Source organism: Eptesicus fuscus, chromosome 15 (genome assembly GCF_027574615.1).
Source record: "Eptesicus fuscus isolate TK198812 chromosome 15, DD_ASM_mEF_20220401, whole genome shotgun sequence".
Taxonomy (NCBI): domain Eukaryota; kingdom Metazoa; phylum Chordata; class Mammalia; order Chiroptera; family Vespertilionidae; genus Eptesicus; species Eptesicus fuscus.
In genome coordinates this window covers 17,406,373-17,422,383 of record NC_072487.1, presented here as the reverse complement: position 1 = coordinate 17,422,383, position 16,011 = coordinate 17,406,373, and the positions used below count along the sequence as shown (strand labels likewise).

Below are 16,011 nucleotides of genomic sequence, written 5' to 3'. Positions count from 1 at the left end.
GTTATAAGGTTTTTCAAGAATTTTCTAGAAACCTCCGATAAATTTAGCGGGACCCTCGAGGATATGAAAAAGGACCAACTAGAAATTAAGCATACACTGACTGAAATAAAAAATATTATACAGAGATCTAACAGCAGACTAGAGCAGTGATGGCGAACCTATGACACGCGTGTCAGCACTGACACACGTAGCCATTTCTGATGACATGCGGCCGCATGCTGAGGATGAAACATTTGCTGCTCCTGAGGATGAAACATTTGCGACTAGAGTCTTGGAGTTAGTTTTTTCCTCAAAGTGACACACTACCTGAGTTATGCTCAGTTTTTTGGCGAAGTTTGACACACCAAGCTCAAAAGGTTGTCCATCACTGGACTAGAGGATCACAAGAATCAAGTCAAAGATTTGAAATACAAAGAAGCAAAAAACACCCAACCGGAAAAGCAAAAAGAAAAAAGAATCCAAAAATATGAAGATAGTGTAAGGAGCCTCTGGGACAACTTCAAGCAAACCAACATCCGAATTATGGGGGTGCCAGAAGAAGAGAGAGAGCAAGATACTGAAAACCTATTTGAAGAAATAATGACCGAAAACTTCCCCCACCTGGTGAAAGAAATAGACTTACAAGTCCAGGAAGCACACAGAACCCCAAACAAAAGGAATCGAAAGAGGACCACACCAAGACACATCATAATTAAAATTTCAAGAGCAAAAGACAGAGAATATTAAAAGCAGCAAGAGAAAAAGTTAGTTACCTACAAGGGAGCACCCATACAACTGTCAGCTGATTTCTCAACAGAAACTATGCAAGCCAGATGGGAGTAGCAAGAAATACTCAAAGTGATGAAGAGCAAGAACCTACAACCAAGATTACCCAGCAAAGTTATAATTCAGAATTGAAGGTCAGACAAAGAGCTTCACAGATAAGAAAAAGCTAAAGGAGTTCATCACCACCAAACCAGTATTATATGAAATGCTGAAAGGTATTCTTTAAGAAGAGGAAGAAGAAAATAAGGTAAAGATAAAAATTATGAACAGCAAATACATATCTATCAACAAGTGAATCTAAAAATCAAGTGAATAAAAAATCTGATGAACAGAATAAACTGGTGAATATAATAGAATCAGAGGCATAGAAAGGGAGTGGACTGACAATTCTCGGGAGGAAAGGGGTGTGGGGAGTGTGGGAAGAGACTGGACAAAAATCGTACACCTATGGATGAGAACAGTTGGGGGGGGAGGGCAGAAGGAGGGGTGGGAACTGGGTGGAGGGGAGCTATGGGGGGGAAAAGAGGAACAATTGTAATAATCTGAACAATAAAGATTTATTAAATTAAAAAATAAAATAAATGCTTACATGAATGGACTCTGGAGCCTCACTGCCAGGGTAAAATCCAGCTCTAATTTACCAGTGTGACCTTAGTTACATTTCATAACTTCTCCCTGCCTCAGTTTTCCTCATCTGTAAAAGGGAGACAATAGCACCTACCCATTTGGGTTAATTTGTGCATTAAATGACTTAATCCACAGTAAGTTCTTAGAATAGGGCCTGACTCAAGGCGAGTACTCAGTAATGATTTATTATCATACTTACTCTAGTCATGCAATTTATTATGTCCTATTATTATGTTTGTGTAATATAGTCAGAAGTGAAGCATACAAACTTCCTGGTACCCAGAGCTAAAAGTTGCTATTGTTATTCACTTGGGTTCCTAAAGTACCATCCAGAACATTGTCACCACAATATACTTCCGATGTCCCCAAGGGAGGTCGTGTGTTCCACTGAGGAGTGCTTTCCTTTCTGGAAAGAACAGAGGTGAGAATGCTGCAGGTGAAGCCCCGGACTCCTGGGGCTCCAGTGCTCCTCTGCCCCCGAGAGCCGTGGGGCCTAAAGCAGCCACCCAGTCTCCATGCTGCAGGCTCCGCATCAGCAATGGTGAGGGAAATGGTAAGGGGTTGCATACAGCCGGTGTGAGAAGTCGGTGGTTAACATAGTGATTAAACTTTTTGGTTCAAGACCATATTAGTGTCTTAACAATCACTGAGGACTCCAAGAGCTTCTGTGTACTAGTATATGGGTCACATCTGTCAATATTCACCAAATTAAAAATTAAAACTAGGAAACGAAAAAATACTTAAAAGTAATAATAACAACACTGTTGCATCTTAAATAAGAAAAAAAAATATTTTCCAGAAAATCAAAAAACCTCGTGAGGAAAGTGGCATTGCTTCACATTCTCGCAAGGCTCCTCCGTGTCTGCCGTGGCAGAGGCAGCAGGGTCCTCGTGGCGGCTGCCCTTTCAGTCTCTCGAGACATTATTTTGGAGAAGCATGTGAAGAAAATCAGCCTCATACAGATATGTAGGAGGAAGGCGAAGTGTGTGTTAACAGGCTTTTCAGATAATTATGGATCTCTCTTTGGTTTTGCACCAAAACACAAAGGCAGTAGTTTCTTGTATGTTAGTTGCAGTGTGGAAGCTGGTCCTAGTGAACTTCACACTCTGTTACGTTAAAAGCCATTCTTCGGTTTTGTGCTCTGCGTCTCTCACCGGTGCATGATTTTGTAATATCATACATCGGCCACTTGAAAATCTTCCAAATGTTGGTACATTTTCACTATACGATATCCACACATCGTATTGGTTAATATCACCAGTCTTTCATGTATTGGGAAACTGCCAAACTCATATAAGCAGATACAAATTTTCCAAAAATCTAATTTTTGCTTGAAAGTTCCGATTGTATTATTGGCAGTGAATACTGTCAAGTATTTGCCATGAAGTGACGGTCTCACTTCCTTCACTTTTAAAAAGGGAGCCTGTCGAATACTCGGTTTGAATAGCCATGGGAAGGGTGGCCATTTCAGCTTGCAACTCAACGTTGTGTTTTTCCTTGGAACAACCATTATACTTCGGTGTGCAGCAGAAGTCCCTTTTGGACACTTCCCACTTTGTCCCACAGAATATTAAAAAGACGTGTACTCAAGGGCAAAGGTTTAATGAAATTAATAATTTCTATTGTTTACAGCAGTGATTTTCAACCAGTGTGCCACAAGAATTTCTAAAACATACAATACTGACTATTTAGTCAGGGGCACTGAACTTTTTTCCCTTAGATTGTCAAATAGAAAATGACAACAGCCAATACCACAACAGCCATCCAGTGTGAATGAATCAAAATCATACCTATTTTTTGGTCAGATCGGCAAAAAATACAATACGTTTTTTGGTGTGCTGCAGAACTTTAGTTTATATGTGCCATGAGAAGAAAAAGGTTGAAATCACTGGTTTACAGGAATGTTTTAAGTGAAACTAGATGTTTGCAAAAATTTCAAGTGGGAATGAAAAATACAATGAACATTACTACAGTTGAATGCCATTATGAATACAGTTTGACCACACAGACACTGTAAAAGAGTCTTGGGGTCCCCAGAGGTCTGTGTACCATACTTTATGGACTGTCAAAAGAATACGTGTCATGTGCTTAGAATGGCGCCTAGCACCTAGCAAGTACCGTGTTAGTGATCATTATTATTATTTGTGTATTCTTACTAAACATCATCACTGATTGACCCCGGAGTCATTGATGGTTTTCATGAGAAGCAGGAGGTGACACTACAGCACTGCCTGCATATACGTTCTAATGGAGCGCAGGGAAATGGGTCACACGCTGCAGGAAATGAACAGTTTCAGCATCTGGGATAATAATCAGCTTCACCTCACCCTTTCTGTTTTGCCCATGCACTGAGGTTCCATAACAACTACAGCTAATTTAATAGTGACTGAACAATGGACTTTTTTGCAGAGCAGCCTGGAAAAGGCTTCCTTTGTCAGGCTGTACTTGGTCTCTCAAGGACGGCTCCCCTTGATGGGCGTGAATGACATGCTCGGCGTGGCTGCTCAGCATCGGGAGAAAGACGCACTGGCCTGGGTGATCCTGCACAGCTTGTACCACGCGCGGATTGTGAGCCATGCCAACACAGGTAAGGCCGGCGGGCCGAGCATCAGAACAGGAAGGAGCCATCTCTTTAGCTGTCATTGTTTCCCCAACTTGAAAGCTAGTTTAGTGCTTCTTGACACAGGTGAGGCTTTGTCACCCCCAATGAGGAGCACGTTGGCTGGAAATGAGCAGGTACAGCTCACAACATCCACTCTTTAGCGATGGGAACGAATTCTTTTGAGGATTTTTTATCTCGTTTTTGCCCTTCAAGGATATAAAGAAGTTTATCAGGTAGATTCTGTCAGACAGGATATCCATTGATTATGCCTGATGTTTTCATGAAAATGGCTTTTGGGTAGTCATTTAACAAACAGACAAAAAACAGCAACAATGAACTTGAGTAGTTATCCTACCTAATAATAGACAAATACGCAAATTGACTGCACCTTCGCTATGCCCAAGCCACGCCCACCAGCCAAGCCACGCCAACCAACCAATCAGGACGAGTATGCAAATTACCCCAACAAAGATTGCAGCTAATTTGCATATCAAGACAGTGTAGAAAGAAGCCAAGAGCTGCGGAAGGGAGCAAAGCTGCAGAGAAGCAAGCAAGCCGGGGGGGAGGAGAAGGGAGGAGCGGAGGCAGGGCTGGGGGAGAAGGAAGGAGAGCAGGTGGGGCCAGGGGAGAAGGGAGGAGCGGAGGCGGGGCCAGGGGCAAAGGAAGGAGAGCAGGCAGGCTGGCGGAGAAGGCGGGGCGGGGGAGAAGGGAGGAGCGCAGGCAGGGCTGGGAGAGAAGGCAGGAGCGAAGGCGGGGCCGGGGGTGAAGGAAGGAGAGCAGGCGGGCTGGCTGAGAAGGCGGGGTGGGGGAGAAGGGAGGAGCGCAGGCAGGGCTGGGAGAGAAGGCAGGAGCGGAGGCAGGGCCGGGGGAGAAGGAAGGAGAGCGGGCGGGCTAGCGGAGAAGGGAGAAAAGCAGGGGGGCTGGCGGAGAAGGCGGGGCGGGGGACAAGGGAGGAGAGCAGGCGGGGCAGGGTAGAGTGCAGCAGGAAACCCTATTGCAGGATTTTTCCTGCAACGGGAACGTTAGTTCTATAGAAGAACTTCTCAGGGGTAAGAAGAATAAAATCTGGATGACCTCACTACATGCTCAAGCCAGGAGGAGTTCCAGGCCTGAGCTCTGCTAAGGAATCGAATGGCGCAACTTTTAAACTGTTTACACATTTAGGCTTTAGGAGTCGTCTGAAAAGGGAACTCCTTCATTTCCCCTCCCACGCCTTTGGTCATGTGCTTAGGATTTCTCTGTCTACATTCGAGTTCAGAGTGGCATCTGGCTTACGCAGATCAGACATGGCCGGGAAGCCCTGTGACCCTGGGCCAGTTGCTTATGCTTCTGTGCCCCGTTTCCCCCATCTCTTGTGTCTTTATAAAGTTTTGAGAGAAAACTGGCAAACGTCTTTGTAATACTCTTTTCAAAATTGGATTGGAAATGTTGATTCTGCTTCCTCTATGGCAATTGAGATGGTTGTCTCATATCTGTGTTTGTGCTTCACCAATGAAAAATGAACCTGTGATGAGAAACTAGATTTCTTTACGCAAAATCAAAACTATATTTATCAGGGGGGAAAAACCCAGTAGGTGTTCCCAATTAAGCATGAAGATAATTTAAGCGAATGGAAATAAATTTGAGATTGCCCTTGGTTCTAACCTTCAATCTTCATCCCTATATTTTTCTTATTCACTAAATTTTTGAAAACCTTTCAAAGCAGTTTTTACTATAACGGGAATCCTCATTTTTAAAAAGGAAAAAATCAATATGTTGTTTATTCTCTAATTACCCTATAACAGCTGGTTTTTACTTTTTATGTCTTTAGGATAGGTTTCTGTGAGATTTTGGCATTCAATATTACTGGCTAGTTGTGTGCCAGATTTCTCATAGTGTGTTTAATGTTGAGAAAGAACTCCAATAAATGCATTTTACCACTAGTGGGTGGGTAGGCTTGAAGAATAAATTAGCCATTGAAAATGAAGACCGAAATACGGTCATCTGCTGTGAATAGTGGAACTCTCACGGGGATGGCAAGTCTCGGGTATGGTGAGAGACCGGAAACTATTTCATGACATTCTCACCAGGTGTTCTGCTTGAGCTATGATAGTCATTACTGTTCTGTTTTGCATTTCAAAGGAAAAACCCTGGTCAGGTAAGAAAATGTTTTTGTCTTTTCAGGTGTGTTGAAGAGAATGGAATGGCTCTTGGAACTGATGGGTTATATCAGAAATATTGCTTACCAGTCAACCTCTGTTCAGAACGTGGCTCTTGATGAGGTACAATTCAGAGGAGTAATTTGTAGCTTTTTTAAAACATAAAAATTACATTTGCTCTCCCAAAAAGAGGAATATTTTGCTGTCTGTGGCTTTCTTTTCCTCCTTCCTTTTATTCTTGGGAAACAACAGTGGTGATAACTCTGATGTCACAAGAAATGGATGTTCTTACCAGGTTCTTGTGGACACGTAAGGTTACACCTTGAAAAAGATTTCAAAAGAATACGTTCCTTGACAGGCAGCACACAAAGTTCACCAGCTGGAGGGCAAAACCAGGGTCTATGTACTTGGGCTTGACCCCAAAAGGAGGTGGGGTTTAGGGCTCCGGCCTCCATGCTGGCCCAAGAGGCTTCACATGCCTGGTTTGAAGAGATTCCTGGAGTGTATGCAAGTAATCTGTGTGCACACCACTACCTATGGGCATGTGTGCATATATTAGAGAGTTTTCAGCACAGCTTCGAATTGACTTCTGACCCAAAAAAGGTTAAGAATCACTGGTATTGGGTGAATTAAAAAAGAAAAAGATTATGCCCTAACCGGTTTGGCTCAGTGGATAGAGCGTCGGCCTGGGGACTAAAAGGTCCCAGGTTCGATTCCAGTCAAGGGCATGTCCCTTGGTTGTGGGCACATCCCAAGTGGGGGATGTGCAGGAGGCAGCTGATCGTTGTTTCTCTCTCATCGATGTTTCTAACTATCCCTCTCCCTTCCTCTCTGTAAAAAATCAATAAAATATATTTTTTAAAATAATAATAAAAAAGAAAAGATTAGTAAATGAAATGATGACAGCACTTTTCCCCCTTTCCTCATTTTCTTAACTGCCCTCTGTGAAATTTTGAGGTGTACAGTTTTTTTTTCTACAGGCATGTCTCGTTCACATGTTTCTTTTGTGAGTAAAAATGTGCGCAGCCTGGAATGTTGTTTGAAATTCTGCCCCACTTTTCTGAGGAGTTGCGTGTGTTTTTAAATTTTTAGTTAGTAGAGTAGGAATTCTAAGAGATTGAGTTCTTTTTGAACTTTTTTTAACAAGCATAATCTGTCATCTTTTTCTTTTGATCTCCTGAGTTTCTATTAGCCTTCTCTGTTTTCTTATGAAAATCTTTTAAAACCTGGGAAATACAGATAAGCAGAAAGAAGTGTAATTTAAATCACAGTAATCCAACATCTTAGAGGTAGCCCCTGTTACCACCATTTCTACAATTGTCTAGAACAGTCTAAAATCTAAAGGGACAGACTGTAGACAGACTTGGTAGAATGCATGAGGAGAGTCATTTGTTATTGTTCAAAAATAGAACAAGACTGTAAATATTTTTAAAAATCAGTTTCAGCCACATAACAATAAATCTAAATATACTTTTCCATAGCACTCTTAATTAATTTTTAATCTCTTAGAAAACACCAAACCAGATGAGTATTTAAAGCTCAGTATGATTAGGAATTTAATTATGTTTCTCCTGAAATGTTAGAGCACTAATAATCAAACTGATGGTCCTTCTGTATTCCCAAAAGAAGACCCCAAAAACCTGCCAAAGCCCTACAGCAAGCATGTCAAACTCAAAGGCTAACACAGGCCAAATAAATGAGGCAGGTGGCCCGCGGGCCGTGAGTTTGACATGCTTGCCCTACAGTGTCTCTTGATTAAGTTTGAAAACAAAGTTTGCTCTTCAGTTCAGTCCTCTTCTGGGGCAGGGGTAGGGCAGGAGGGGCTGAGGGGAGAGGAATAGAGCATTGCATCATTACAGGGCTGTGTATGTGAACATGTGTTACTCTGAGTGGTTAAAACGTGTGACTAGCCTTATGTCTATTTCCATCATAGGCTCTGGACTTCTTGTTGCTGATCTTTGCAACGGCGGTGGTTGCATGGGCCGACCATGCTGCCCCTCTCCTCCTCGGCCTCAGTGCCAGTTGGTTGCCGTGGCATCAAGAACAGGACCTGGCTGGGCCAGCATCCAGCTTCCTTGGCAGGAGCCCAATGCACAGGGCCACTCTGCAGGCGGCCCTCGCTCTCCTTCCCAGTAGCATGCTGCTGCTGCTGCAGAAGGAGCCGTGGAGGGAGCAGGCCCAGAAGGTGAGGGCGGCCTCCTGCTGTCGAGGCAGGTGGCCATTTCCTCCTCGGCAGTTCCTGCTGTAGATGTGACATGGGAGCCCAGCGAAACTGGACTCACACCACAGGCTTTCATGCTTGACCCCACATCCCAGCCAGACGCAGAGCCTCAGAGACGGGAGGCTAACAGTGACAACAGAAAGAACTTGCTCGCAGCGGGGGGGGAGGCGGGAAGTAACGCTTCTGCCTGCGTTCATTTATCAAAGAAAGACACGTGTGTTCTTGGTCCTGGGGACGAAACGATGAGTAAGCTTCTGGGAGTTCAAGACTGCAAGATGGAATGATAAAGAGGGAAAGGAGTGTAGAGTGATGAACAAGGGAGTGGGGGATCAGCAGTGCCTGGGGGGCAGGTGTCAGGGAATCTGAGGGGAACCGTGAGTGTGGAGCACCCATCATCTCGTAGCCCAGCTCATTCCCTCCTGCAGCCGCCTTCCAGGGAGGCTGTGGGGACACGTGTGAGCTGTGAGGTGATCACCCCTGCCCTCAGGAAGTCCCTTACGCTTTTGATATTAAGATTTCGCCAGGTTACTCGCTGTCCTGCTGAGCAGATGAAAATACTGTTGCTTCCCAGAATTCTCGTTACGTGGCCTTGACCTTGTCTTTATTTTAATACAGTTGTTTTGGAGGATTCTTTTCTGAATCCCATTTAATCAAAATTGGATTTTTTTTTTTTTGAGGCTGGAAGCTTAAAACTAACTTTATGAGGCTTATTCTTAAAACCTGACCACTAATCTTGAAAAAATATTTTTGAGCTGCAGACTCATAGTTTAGCTATGCACAACTCCCTGAGCATCTCAATGAAAACGCCTCTGTTTTCTTAAACCTGGTAAGCTTTAGTAGTATTGCCTCAACTTTTGTGTTTTCTGTGTCATCAGAAATGAAAATCAGTTTAAATGCGGTATTACCTCGTGTTCTTTCTGGCCTAGGCCACCAGGCTGGCTTTGAACTACAATGCAGACATCCGCATCTGTTGTGTGTTTGTAGTGCTTGACTTATTTACTTTACCAGTAGGATATTTTAAAACAAAGTTGAGGAAAAATAAACAAAACAAAAAAGCTTTTAATTAAAGCGGGGAATTAGGAATGTTTTCTTTATTATGTTCCTCTTTCTTCAATCCAGCTTCTATGTCCAAAGTTCAAATGAGTCAAGATTGGCAACGTTCAGGAACCGATGAAATTGCCCTACATCCAATTTGAAAACAGTTTTGGCTGCACCGTAGGAAATCAGTCCAAAGTCGTAAAGACTATGAGTTTCTACCTCATTTGCAGGATCTATGTGCAGCTAACACACTTGGCTCCACCTAACAAATTGTTATGCTTTTTTTATTTTGCATTTCAACTTGCTGTTTTATATTCATTTGGGCATGAACTGCTCTTATCTACAGAAACATATTTTATTTTAGAAACAGGGGCTTACATCTGCTGAGTTCCCTGTTTAATGCCCACACTAGGAGCCTAGGCGTGGATGTACATAGACCCAGGTAGCAAGCAGCATGATGCAAAGAAATAGTGTGAGGCTTTTTTTTCATTGATTTTTAGAGAAAGAGGAAGAAAGAGGGAGAGAGACATTGATGGAAGAGAAACATCGATCAGCTGCCTTCCGCACCCCCACCCTTCTACTGGGAATCGAGCCAAAACTGGGGCATGTGCCCTGACTGGGAATCGAACCTGCGACCTCTTAGTGCATGGGATGACACTCAGCCAACTGAGCCACACTGGCCACAGCAAGAGTGTGAAGCTTTGAAGCTAGGTATACTTAAGTTCAGATCGTGACTCTGCTATGCAATGAGAGTGGAATTGGGCAAGGTTTTTGACCAATCTGGACCTCTCAGAATAATGAGAGAGAATGTTCATGGCACACAGGAGTCCCTCGGAGCCCATGTGTCCCTATAGCAGGTCTCCAGGTATTCAGCAAGGAAAGGAGGTTTGACGTTGTGGGTCTTCTGACTAACTGGGAGCTGTGTCTGTCTTTAACATCTTGTGCCTGGTCCCTTTCTCCAGGGCCTCCCCAGCACAGTCAGGTACTCCCCAGGGACTATTGCTCTGATCGGCAGGTACGCAGGCCCCAGGGCTGACTGACCTCTGACTGGTACTGTGGTTCTTCTTTTTCTTTCTAGTTCATTGACTGGCTCTTCAACCTCATGGAAAGCCCTAAGGAAGGCCTCTCTGCGGAATCCAGGGGTCTTTTAAAAGGTATGACTTCTGTGCTTGTTGCCCACGACAGGTGAAAACCTCCCAGCGCTGTCCGCGCTCGAAACAGCATCCGAGCAGGTGTTGTCCTGGTTCAGGTGAAGAAGAAACTCGGGGCTGCCACCAGTGTGGCCTTTGGAATTAGAAAGTGGATTTTAAAAAGTTTCAGTGCGTTTAATTTTCTTTAGATGGTTTTTAAAATGTTTTATTATAATTATAAAATATGACTTTAACCAAAACTTAGAAAATTCATTAAAAGCAAAGAGGAATCCAGAAGCCCATTGGCCAGTGATAATTTTGATATTTTTCCTGAGTTTTTGCCCCCCTCTGTGTATGTGTTGTTTTAATGGGTTTAAAATTATAAATAATTGAGAAAATACACAAACACTTTGAATACTTCCTTTTGTATTTTAAAATTATTTTTTAAAGCATTTAACCTTTTCTTACACTGGCTTCATCCTAGTATTTTTAATGGCTGTCTGGTATTTTGCCAAGGGAGTTGGACATTTCCCAGGTATTTATTTTTTGTGTGATTTTTTTTATAGTACTCCTCTATTGATTTGTTAACCTATGACTGTTGGGACAACAAACATAGAAGGTATTTCTGTGAAAATTATATAGATTTTTTTACTCAAATCTGAGAAGTCTTTTAGGGCTGGCTCTGTGGGTGGGTGGGTAGGGATTGTATCCTGGCAATCGTTGCTGTGGATACCAGGACATGCTGTAATATACTGTCCTGAAACAGCTCACCTGGGAAGGTTGCATGTTGGCCTACCTTTTGATAATCTATCAGGCCTATCTCTAGGCTAGAGTCATAGTCTGACCATATTTTACTTTAAGTATGGTGTAATGTATTATTTGCCAAACAAGTGAGAATTTCCTAATGTATTGTGTCTGATTCTTCTCCCTACCCACAAAGAGGGTGGAGGACATGGCTGTGAAGGTGATTCTAACCAGTCACACAACTTCATTGAGAATAGGGCCGGGGCCTGAAATAGTTCCACTAGAGCCATCCCTAGAGATTTGCTGCTAGGATGTCCTCCATTTGTTTGCATGGGGCAGTCTGGACTCATTTGTAATGGCCGTGGGTCCATAATACCATTGGTTACTGCCAACATATACTGTCTTAGGTTATGAAGATAACAAAGAATTGATATTGATGAGGAAGAGTAATTTGGGTCAAGAAAGTAAATGTTTAACTCTATTCTCTGTTCAAGGACTTTATTAGAGTCACACACAATAATTGTGTAACTCTGGCTTCCCTCCATTCCCTCACACTATTTTAAATAATAGCTCAGTATATTTCTATTAGTATTACAAGATAATATATATGATAAGTTACCTAGAGGCATTACACAGAACTTCCCTATTTTAAATTGATCCCTGAGGGACCCCTGACAGATAAGAAAAGCTGTGGACTTGTGGGTGCCTGTTCAAATAGTTTTAGTACAGGTATGCTTGCTCCACTGAGCCCCTGAACCTAACTTTATGATAGGGTCAGTTGGTCTTTGGTTTTGTTTTGTTCTGTTTTTACCTTTTAGTTAAATATTTAGTGGAAAAATAATATTCATGTAGAAAAATAAGTCATAAGTAGATTTTTATAAAGGGAACACACTTATTTAATAAGCACCCTGATTAAGAAAAAGAATATTACCAGCATCCCTGAAGTCAGTTTTTGTTTTAATTCTGCAGAATTTCTCCTGAACTGATACAAAAAAAAACTTTCCCCCAAACTTTATTAATGGTTTTCTGCCATTAAAACATTGTCTACGGCTTGGTGGTAATTCTTGGTCTTGAAGATTAGCCAGGTTCCGTCCTGATGCTCTTTTGATCTAAATGACCTTTGCAAATGCAGCTCTACCAAATGCAACAGTGCACTTTGCTTTCTGTCCCCTTAGCCACCCTGCTGTCCTTAAGAGTTCTCCCAGAGTTTAAGAAGAAAGCAGTATGGACCAGAGCATACGGTTGGTGAACAGTTTTGCCGTAGCCAGCCGCATTCTCAGCCGGAAGAGGAAAACCACACGAACGGAAGGAATTTCTCAGAATTTGTGTCTGGGATGCATCTCATGGTCATGAGAGGGTGGCCACATCACTGACGGTTTGAACCCTGAGTGCCAGGAAAGGAGACGCTGCTTCCATCCCCAGGCCAGTGGAGCAGGAAATGAGAACTTGAACTTCCTTTCATTTGGCTAGAGTTCAATCTGAAGATTTTCTTTGTGCAACTTTGACTATGTCATTTCCTCTCCCCCAGATTCTAGTAAAATAATCCCATGAATTTTGTGCATGTGACTTTTATTTGTTTTCAGGCATAGGCTAGGTTCTGCTAACCAACCCAAACCCTGGTGGTGCCGGAGGCATTACACAGAACCTCCCAGTTTTACTAGTAAGTTGATCCCTGAGGGACCCCTGACAGATAAGAAAAGCTGTGGACTTGTGGGTGCCTGTTCAAATAGTTTTAGTACAGGTATGCTTGCTCCATTGAGCCCCTGAACCTAACTTTATGATAGGGTCAGATGGTCTTTGGTTTGGTTTTGTTTTTTTACCTTTTAATTAAATATTTAATTAAATATTTAATATTCATCTATTTCCCATGAAGCCTCTGGAGGACAACCATTGGCTCAGTAAGTTAGACATCTTTTCTTATCCTTGTTGATGAAACTCTCTTGGAACTGCTAGACACATTTAAATAACAAGCATGGTATTAACCATGAGCTAAATCAGATTGATTAGTGGCGGCTATGATTTTGTTGTGCTTGGGGCTTTTGAATGCAAGTGAAAGTTGCCCAATTCAAAATGACTTCAGCTAAAAAGGAGAATATAATGAGCTCACAGACCAGAAGTTAAAGATACATCTGCTCAGGCACAGTAGCACTCAGTGAGTCAGACAGTGCACCGGGCTTTGTTCCTCTCAGGATCACTCCGCATAGTTGTCAAGACGGCTGCCAGCAACCTCCAAGGAAGGAAAAGTGTCTTTGCTCACAGGCATGGCAGCAGCCACATGGGGAGGCCTCTGACTCGTCTTAAGTCACAGGTGAGTCCCTGGGAAGTGGGGTCCTCTACTTGACCAGGCCTCGTCCACCTGAATTGGGATGCTCGGCAAGCAAAAAAATGACAAATACTCCTTGCAAGATGAGTCTATTTTATAAGTACAAATCCCTGTCTTAATCAGGACGACTAGTGGCCTCATGACAAGTACATGAAGGTATGTGACCATATCCTCAAGAGTTGCATTTTACTCAAGGGTTTGAGAATCAGCCAGCATTTTAATTTTGATCTTTGCTGTCTTTCCTCCATGCAGTCCTTAATCAGGGTTGCCTCTAGCCAGTCATATAAACATACTGAGGAGTACACCTGTGGATCGCTGGGGAGAAATGTTTGGAATAATGGACTTTTGTGTCTCTCATGCGATAGCGCAGTGCCTGCTGCTTCACAAGCACCCCGGAACGTTCAGTATTCCCATGTGACATTACCTTGATGGTGTCACCAAGCGTACCTACCTCCCACTTGGGTTAAAAATAGATCTAATTTTGTTTTTCAAATAGCTGGGTTTATGTTTGCAGGTTTCAAATAGTTGTATTTCACTGTGTAACTTACTCTCTGTTACCAGGTCACAGTTCTTTCTTTTGCTGAGCTCCACAGGGTGCTGAGACGCCTACAGAGGAAAAGGAAAGGGAAGGGAAGGCGAGCTCTCAGGTAGTATGGACCTGCGTTGCCCATATTTCATAGATAATCTTCTTTAGAGGCTGGGCTAGAGGGAAATGAATTTGAAGGAAGAAGAGAGGTAGAAAATTTACGTTAGAAGCCAGCCTCCCTCTTTTTCCCACCTACATACATTTCCTTAAATTTCCTCCAATGAGAGGTTGAAATTTATCTAATATTTATTGTTAGATGCCAGACTGTTAGTGCGCTAGAGCTTTCACTTGCATGATCGTATTTAACTCTCGCAGCCATACCGTGGCGAGGCCTTATTTTCTATTTTTAAATGGAGAAGGCACATCCAATAAGAGGCAGAGCTATGCCTATTACCAAGCTCCTAGAACCCAGGTCCAGTGCTCTTTCCACTGCCTCAGGCTCACCAACACTCACCTTAAGATGAAAATTCCCACCGAGAATTACACCTTGGTGTTCATGTGCTTATGGGTTAATGTGCTTTAGTAAACCTACGGCTTCATATGATTACTGTAGATTTCTGTAATCAGATCAAAGAAGCAATCCTGCCTCCCGTGAGTAAGTCCCTGGGATTGGGAAGTTTAGGAGCTGCGGTGCAAAGGAACAGGTCCTTCGTGGATTGAAGGACCTGAGGTTCCCGGAGCAGGTCGCTCACCTGGGTGGCAGTAAAGAACAGTGTGCAGGTTTCACACAGTGGTGTCTCCGTGTGTAACACACTCTGAAGAACTGCTCTGCATTTCCCCCTGAGAGAGAGCTCACCGCTGCCCAGGGAAAGGGTGAAGAGTCAGCCCAGACTTCTAAACCCGACTTCCTTTTTTGATTCAGCCCCGTCTCCTCCCATTCAAACGTTGTCCCTGCTCCTGGCTTTGACCAGAAAACGGACGAGTGCAGAAGGGGGAAGTAAGAGAGACCTTAGTCCTCTCTTCCCTGGCTCCCTGCTTTTGTCTCCAGCAGCCTTGAGCATAAAATGTATGGGGTTTTCTTACACCTGGGAACCTCTAAAGACTCCAAAATGGAAGATTGTAAATTTGAAAATCTTAAAAGGTCTAAAATCTCAGCCTTCTAACACATAGGCCACCGGAATAGGTCACTTGGTTCCCGCAGGCAGGACCTCAGGTAAGAATTAAATTATCCTCCTAGGATATTTCCCTTTGTTCTCTAGAAACCACAAGTCTCTGCTTTTTTAGACCAGGTGTTCCAAACTATATTCAAAAGGAAAAGTTTCCTTGCGGGTCATCTTCTGTTAGTTTTTGAAATCGTAAGTTGCCAAGACAAATAGTATGCTGGGATGGATTAACAAATTAACGTGTGGGGTGAAAGCCAGGCGTCTCAGAAATACCCAACACCCTGGTTCTTGATTTGAGAAGTGTAGGAGGCAACCAGTCTGTGTCTCTCCGCTCCCCATCCCCTTCTCTTCCTTCCACTCTGAAAAATAATATCCTCAGGTGGGGATTAACAAATAAAAATGAATGTCATCATCTCAGTTTTAAAAACAGAATGACATTGTATGTTGACTTTTATTGAAATAGTTATTAGCAGTTTTCCGTCCAAAGCTCAAGTACATTAGACTCAAAAGCAGTGGTTCTCAAACGGCAGCATGTGAGGCTCGTTTGAGGGGCCTGTCAAAATGCAGGTTCCTGGGCCATTCCCAACGGGTCTGACTCAGCAGATCTTTAGGGGGCACCCAGGAATCTGCATTCCAAACAGGCCCTCTGGTTAACTCTGTGACCTGAATTACTTTGAATAAATGACCTAGAGAAAAGTGCCAAGTCAAAATTAGCATATCACTTAGGTCCAAAA

At 43.1% G+C, this 16,011-nt stretch overlaps 1 protein-coding gene across 1 annotated transcript in view; it reads left to right on the top strand.

Annotated features, from left to right (window-relative positions):
• The window catches only part of FOCAD (focadhesin), a 243,842-nt gene extending 231,035 nt beyond the window's left edge, over positions 1–12,807 (top strand). The window contains exons 39-43 of the mRNA XM_008145042.3: positions 3,802–3,979; positions 6,158–6,255; positions 8,066–8,317; positions 10,470–10,545; positions 12,441–12,807. Coding sequence (XP_008143264.2) covers positions 3,802–3,979; positions 6,158–6,255; positions 8,066–8,317; positions 10,470–10,545; positions 12,441–12,514 — 678 coding nt within the window. The 3' untranslated portion in view covers positions 12,515–12,807. The remainder of the gene's footprint in view (positions 1–3,801; positions 3,980–6,157; positions 6,256–8,065; positions 8,318–10,469; positions 10,546–12,440) is intronic.
• Positions 12,808–16,011: the final 3,204 nt, after the last annotated feature.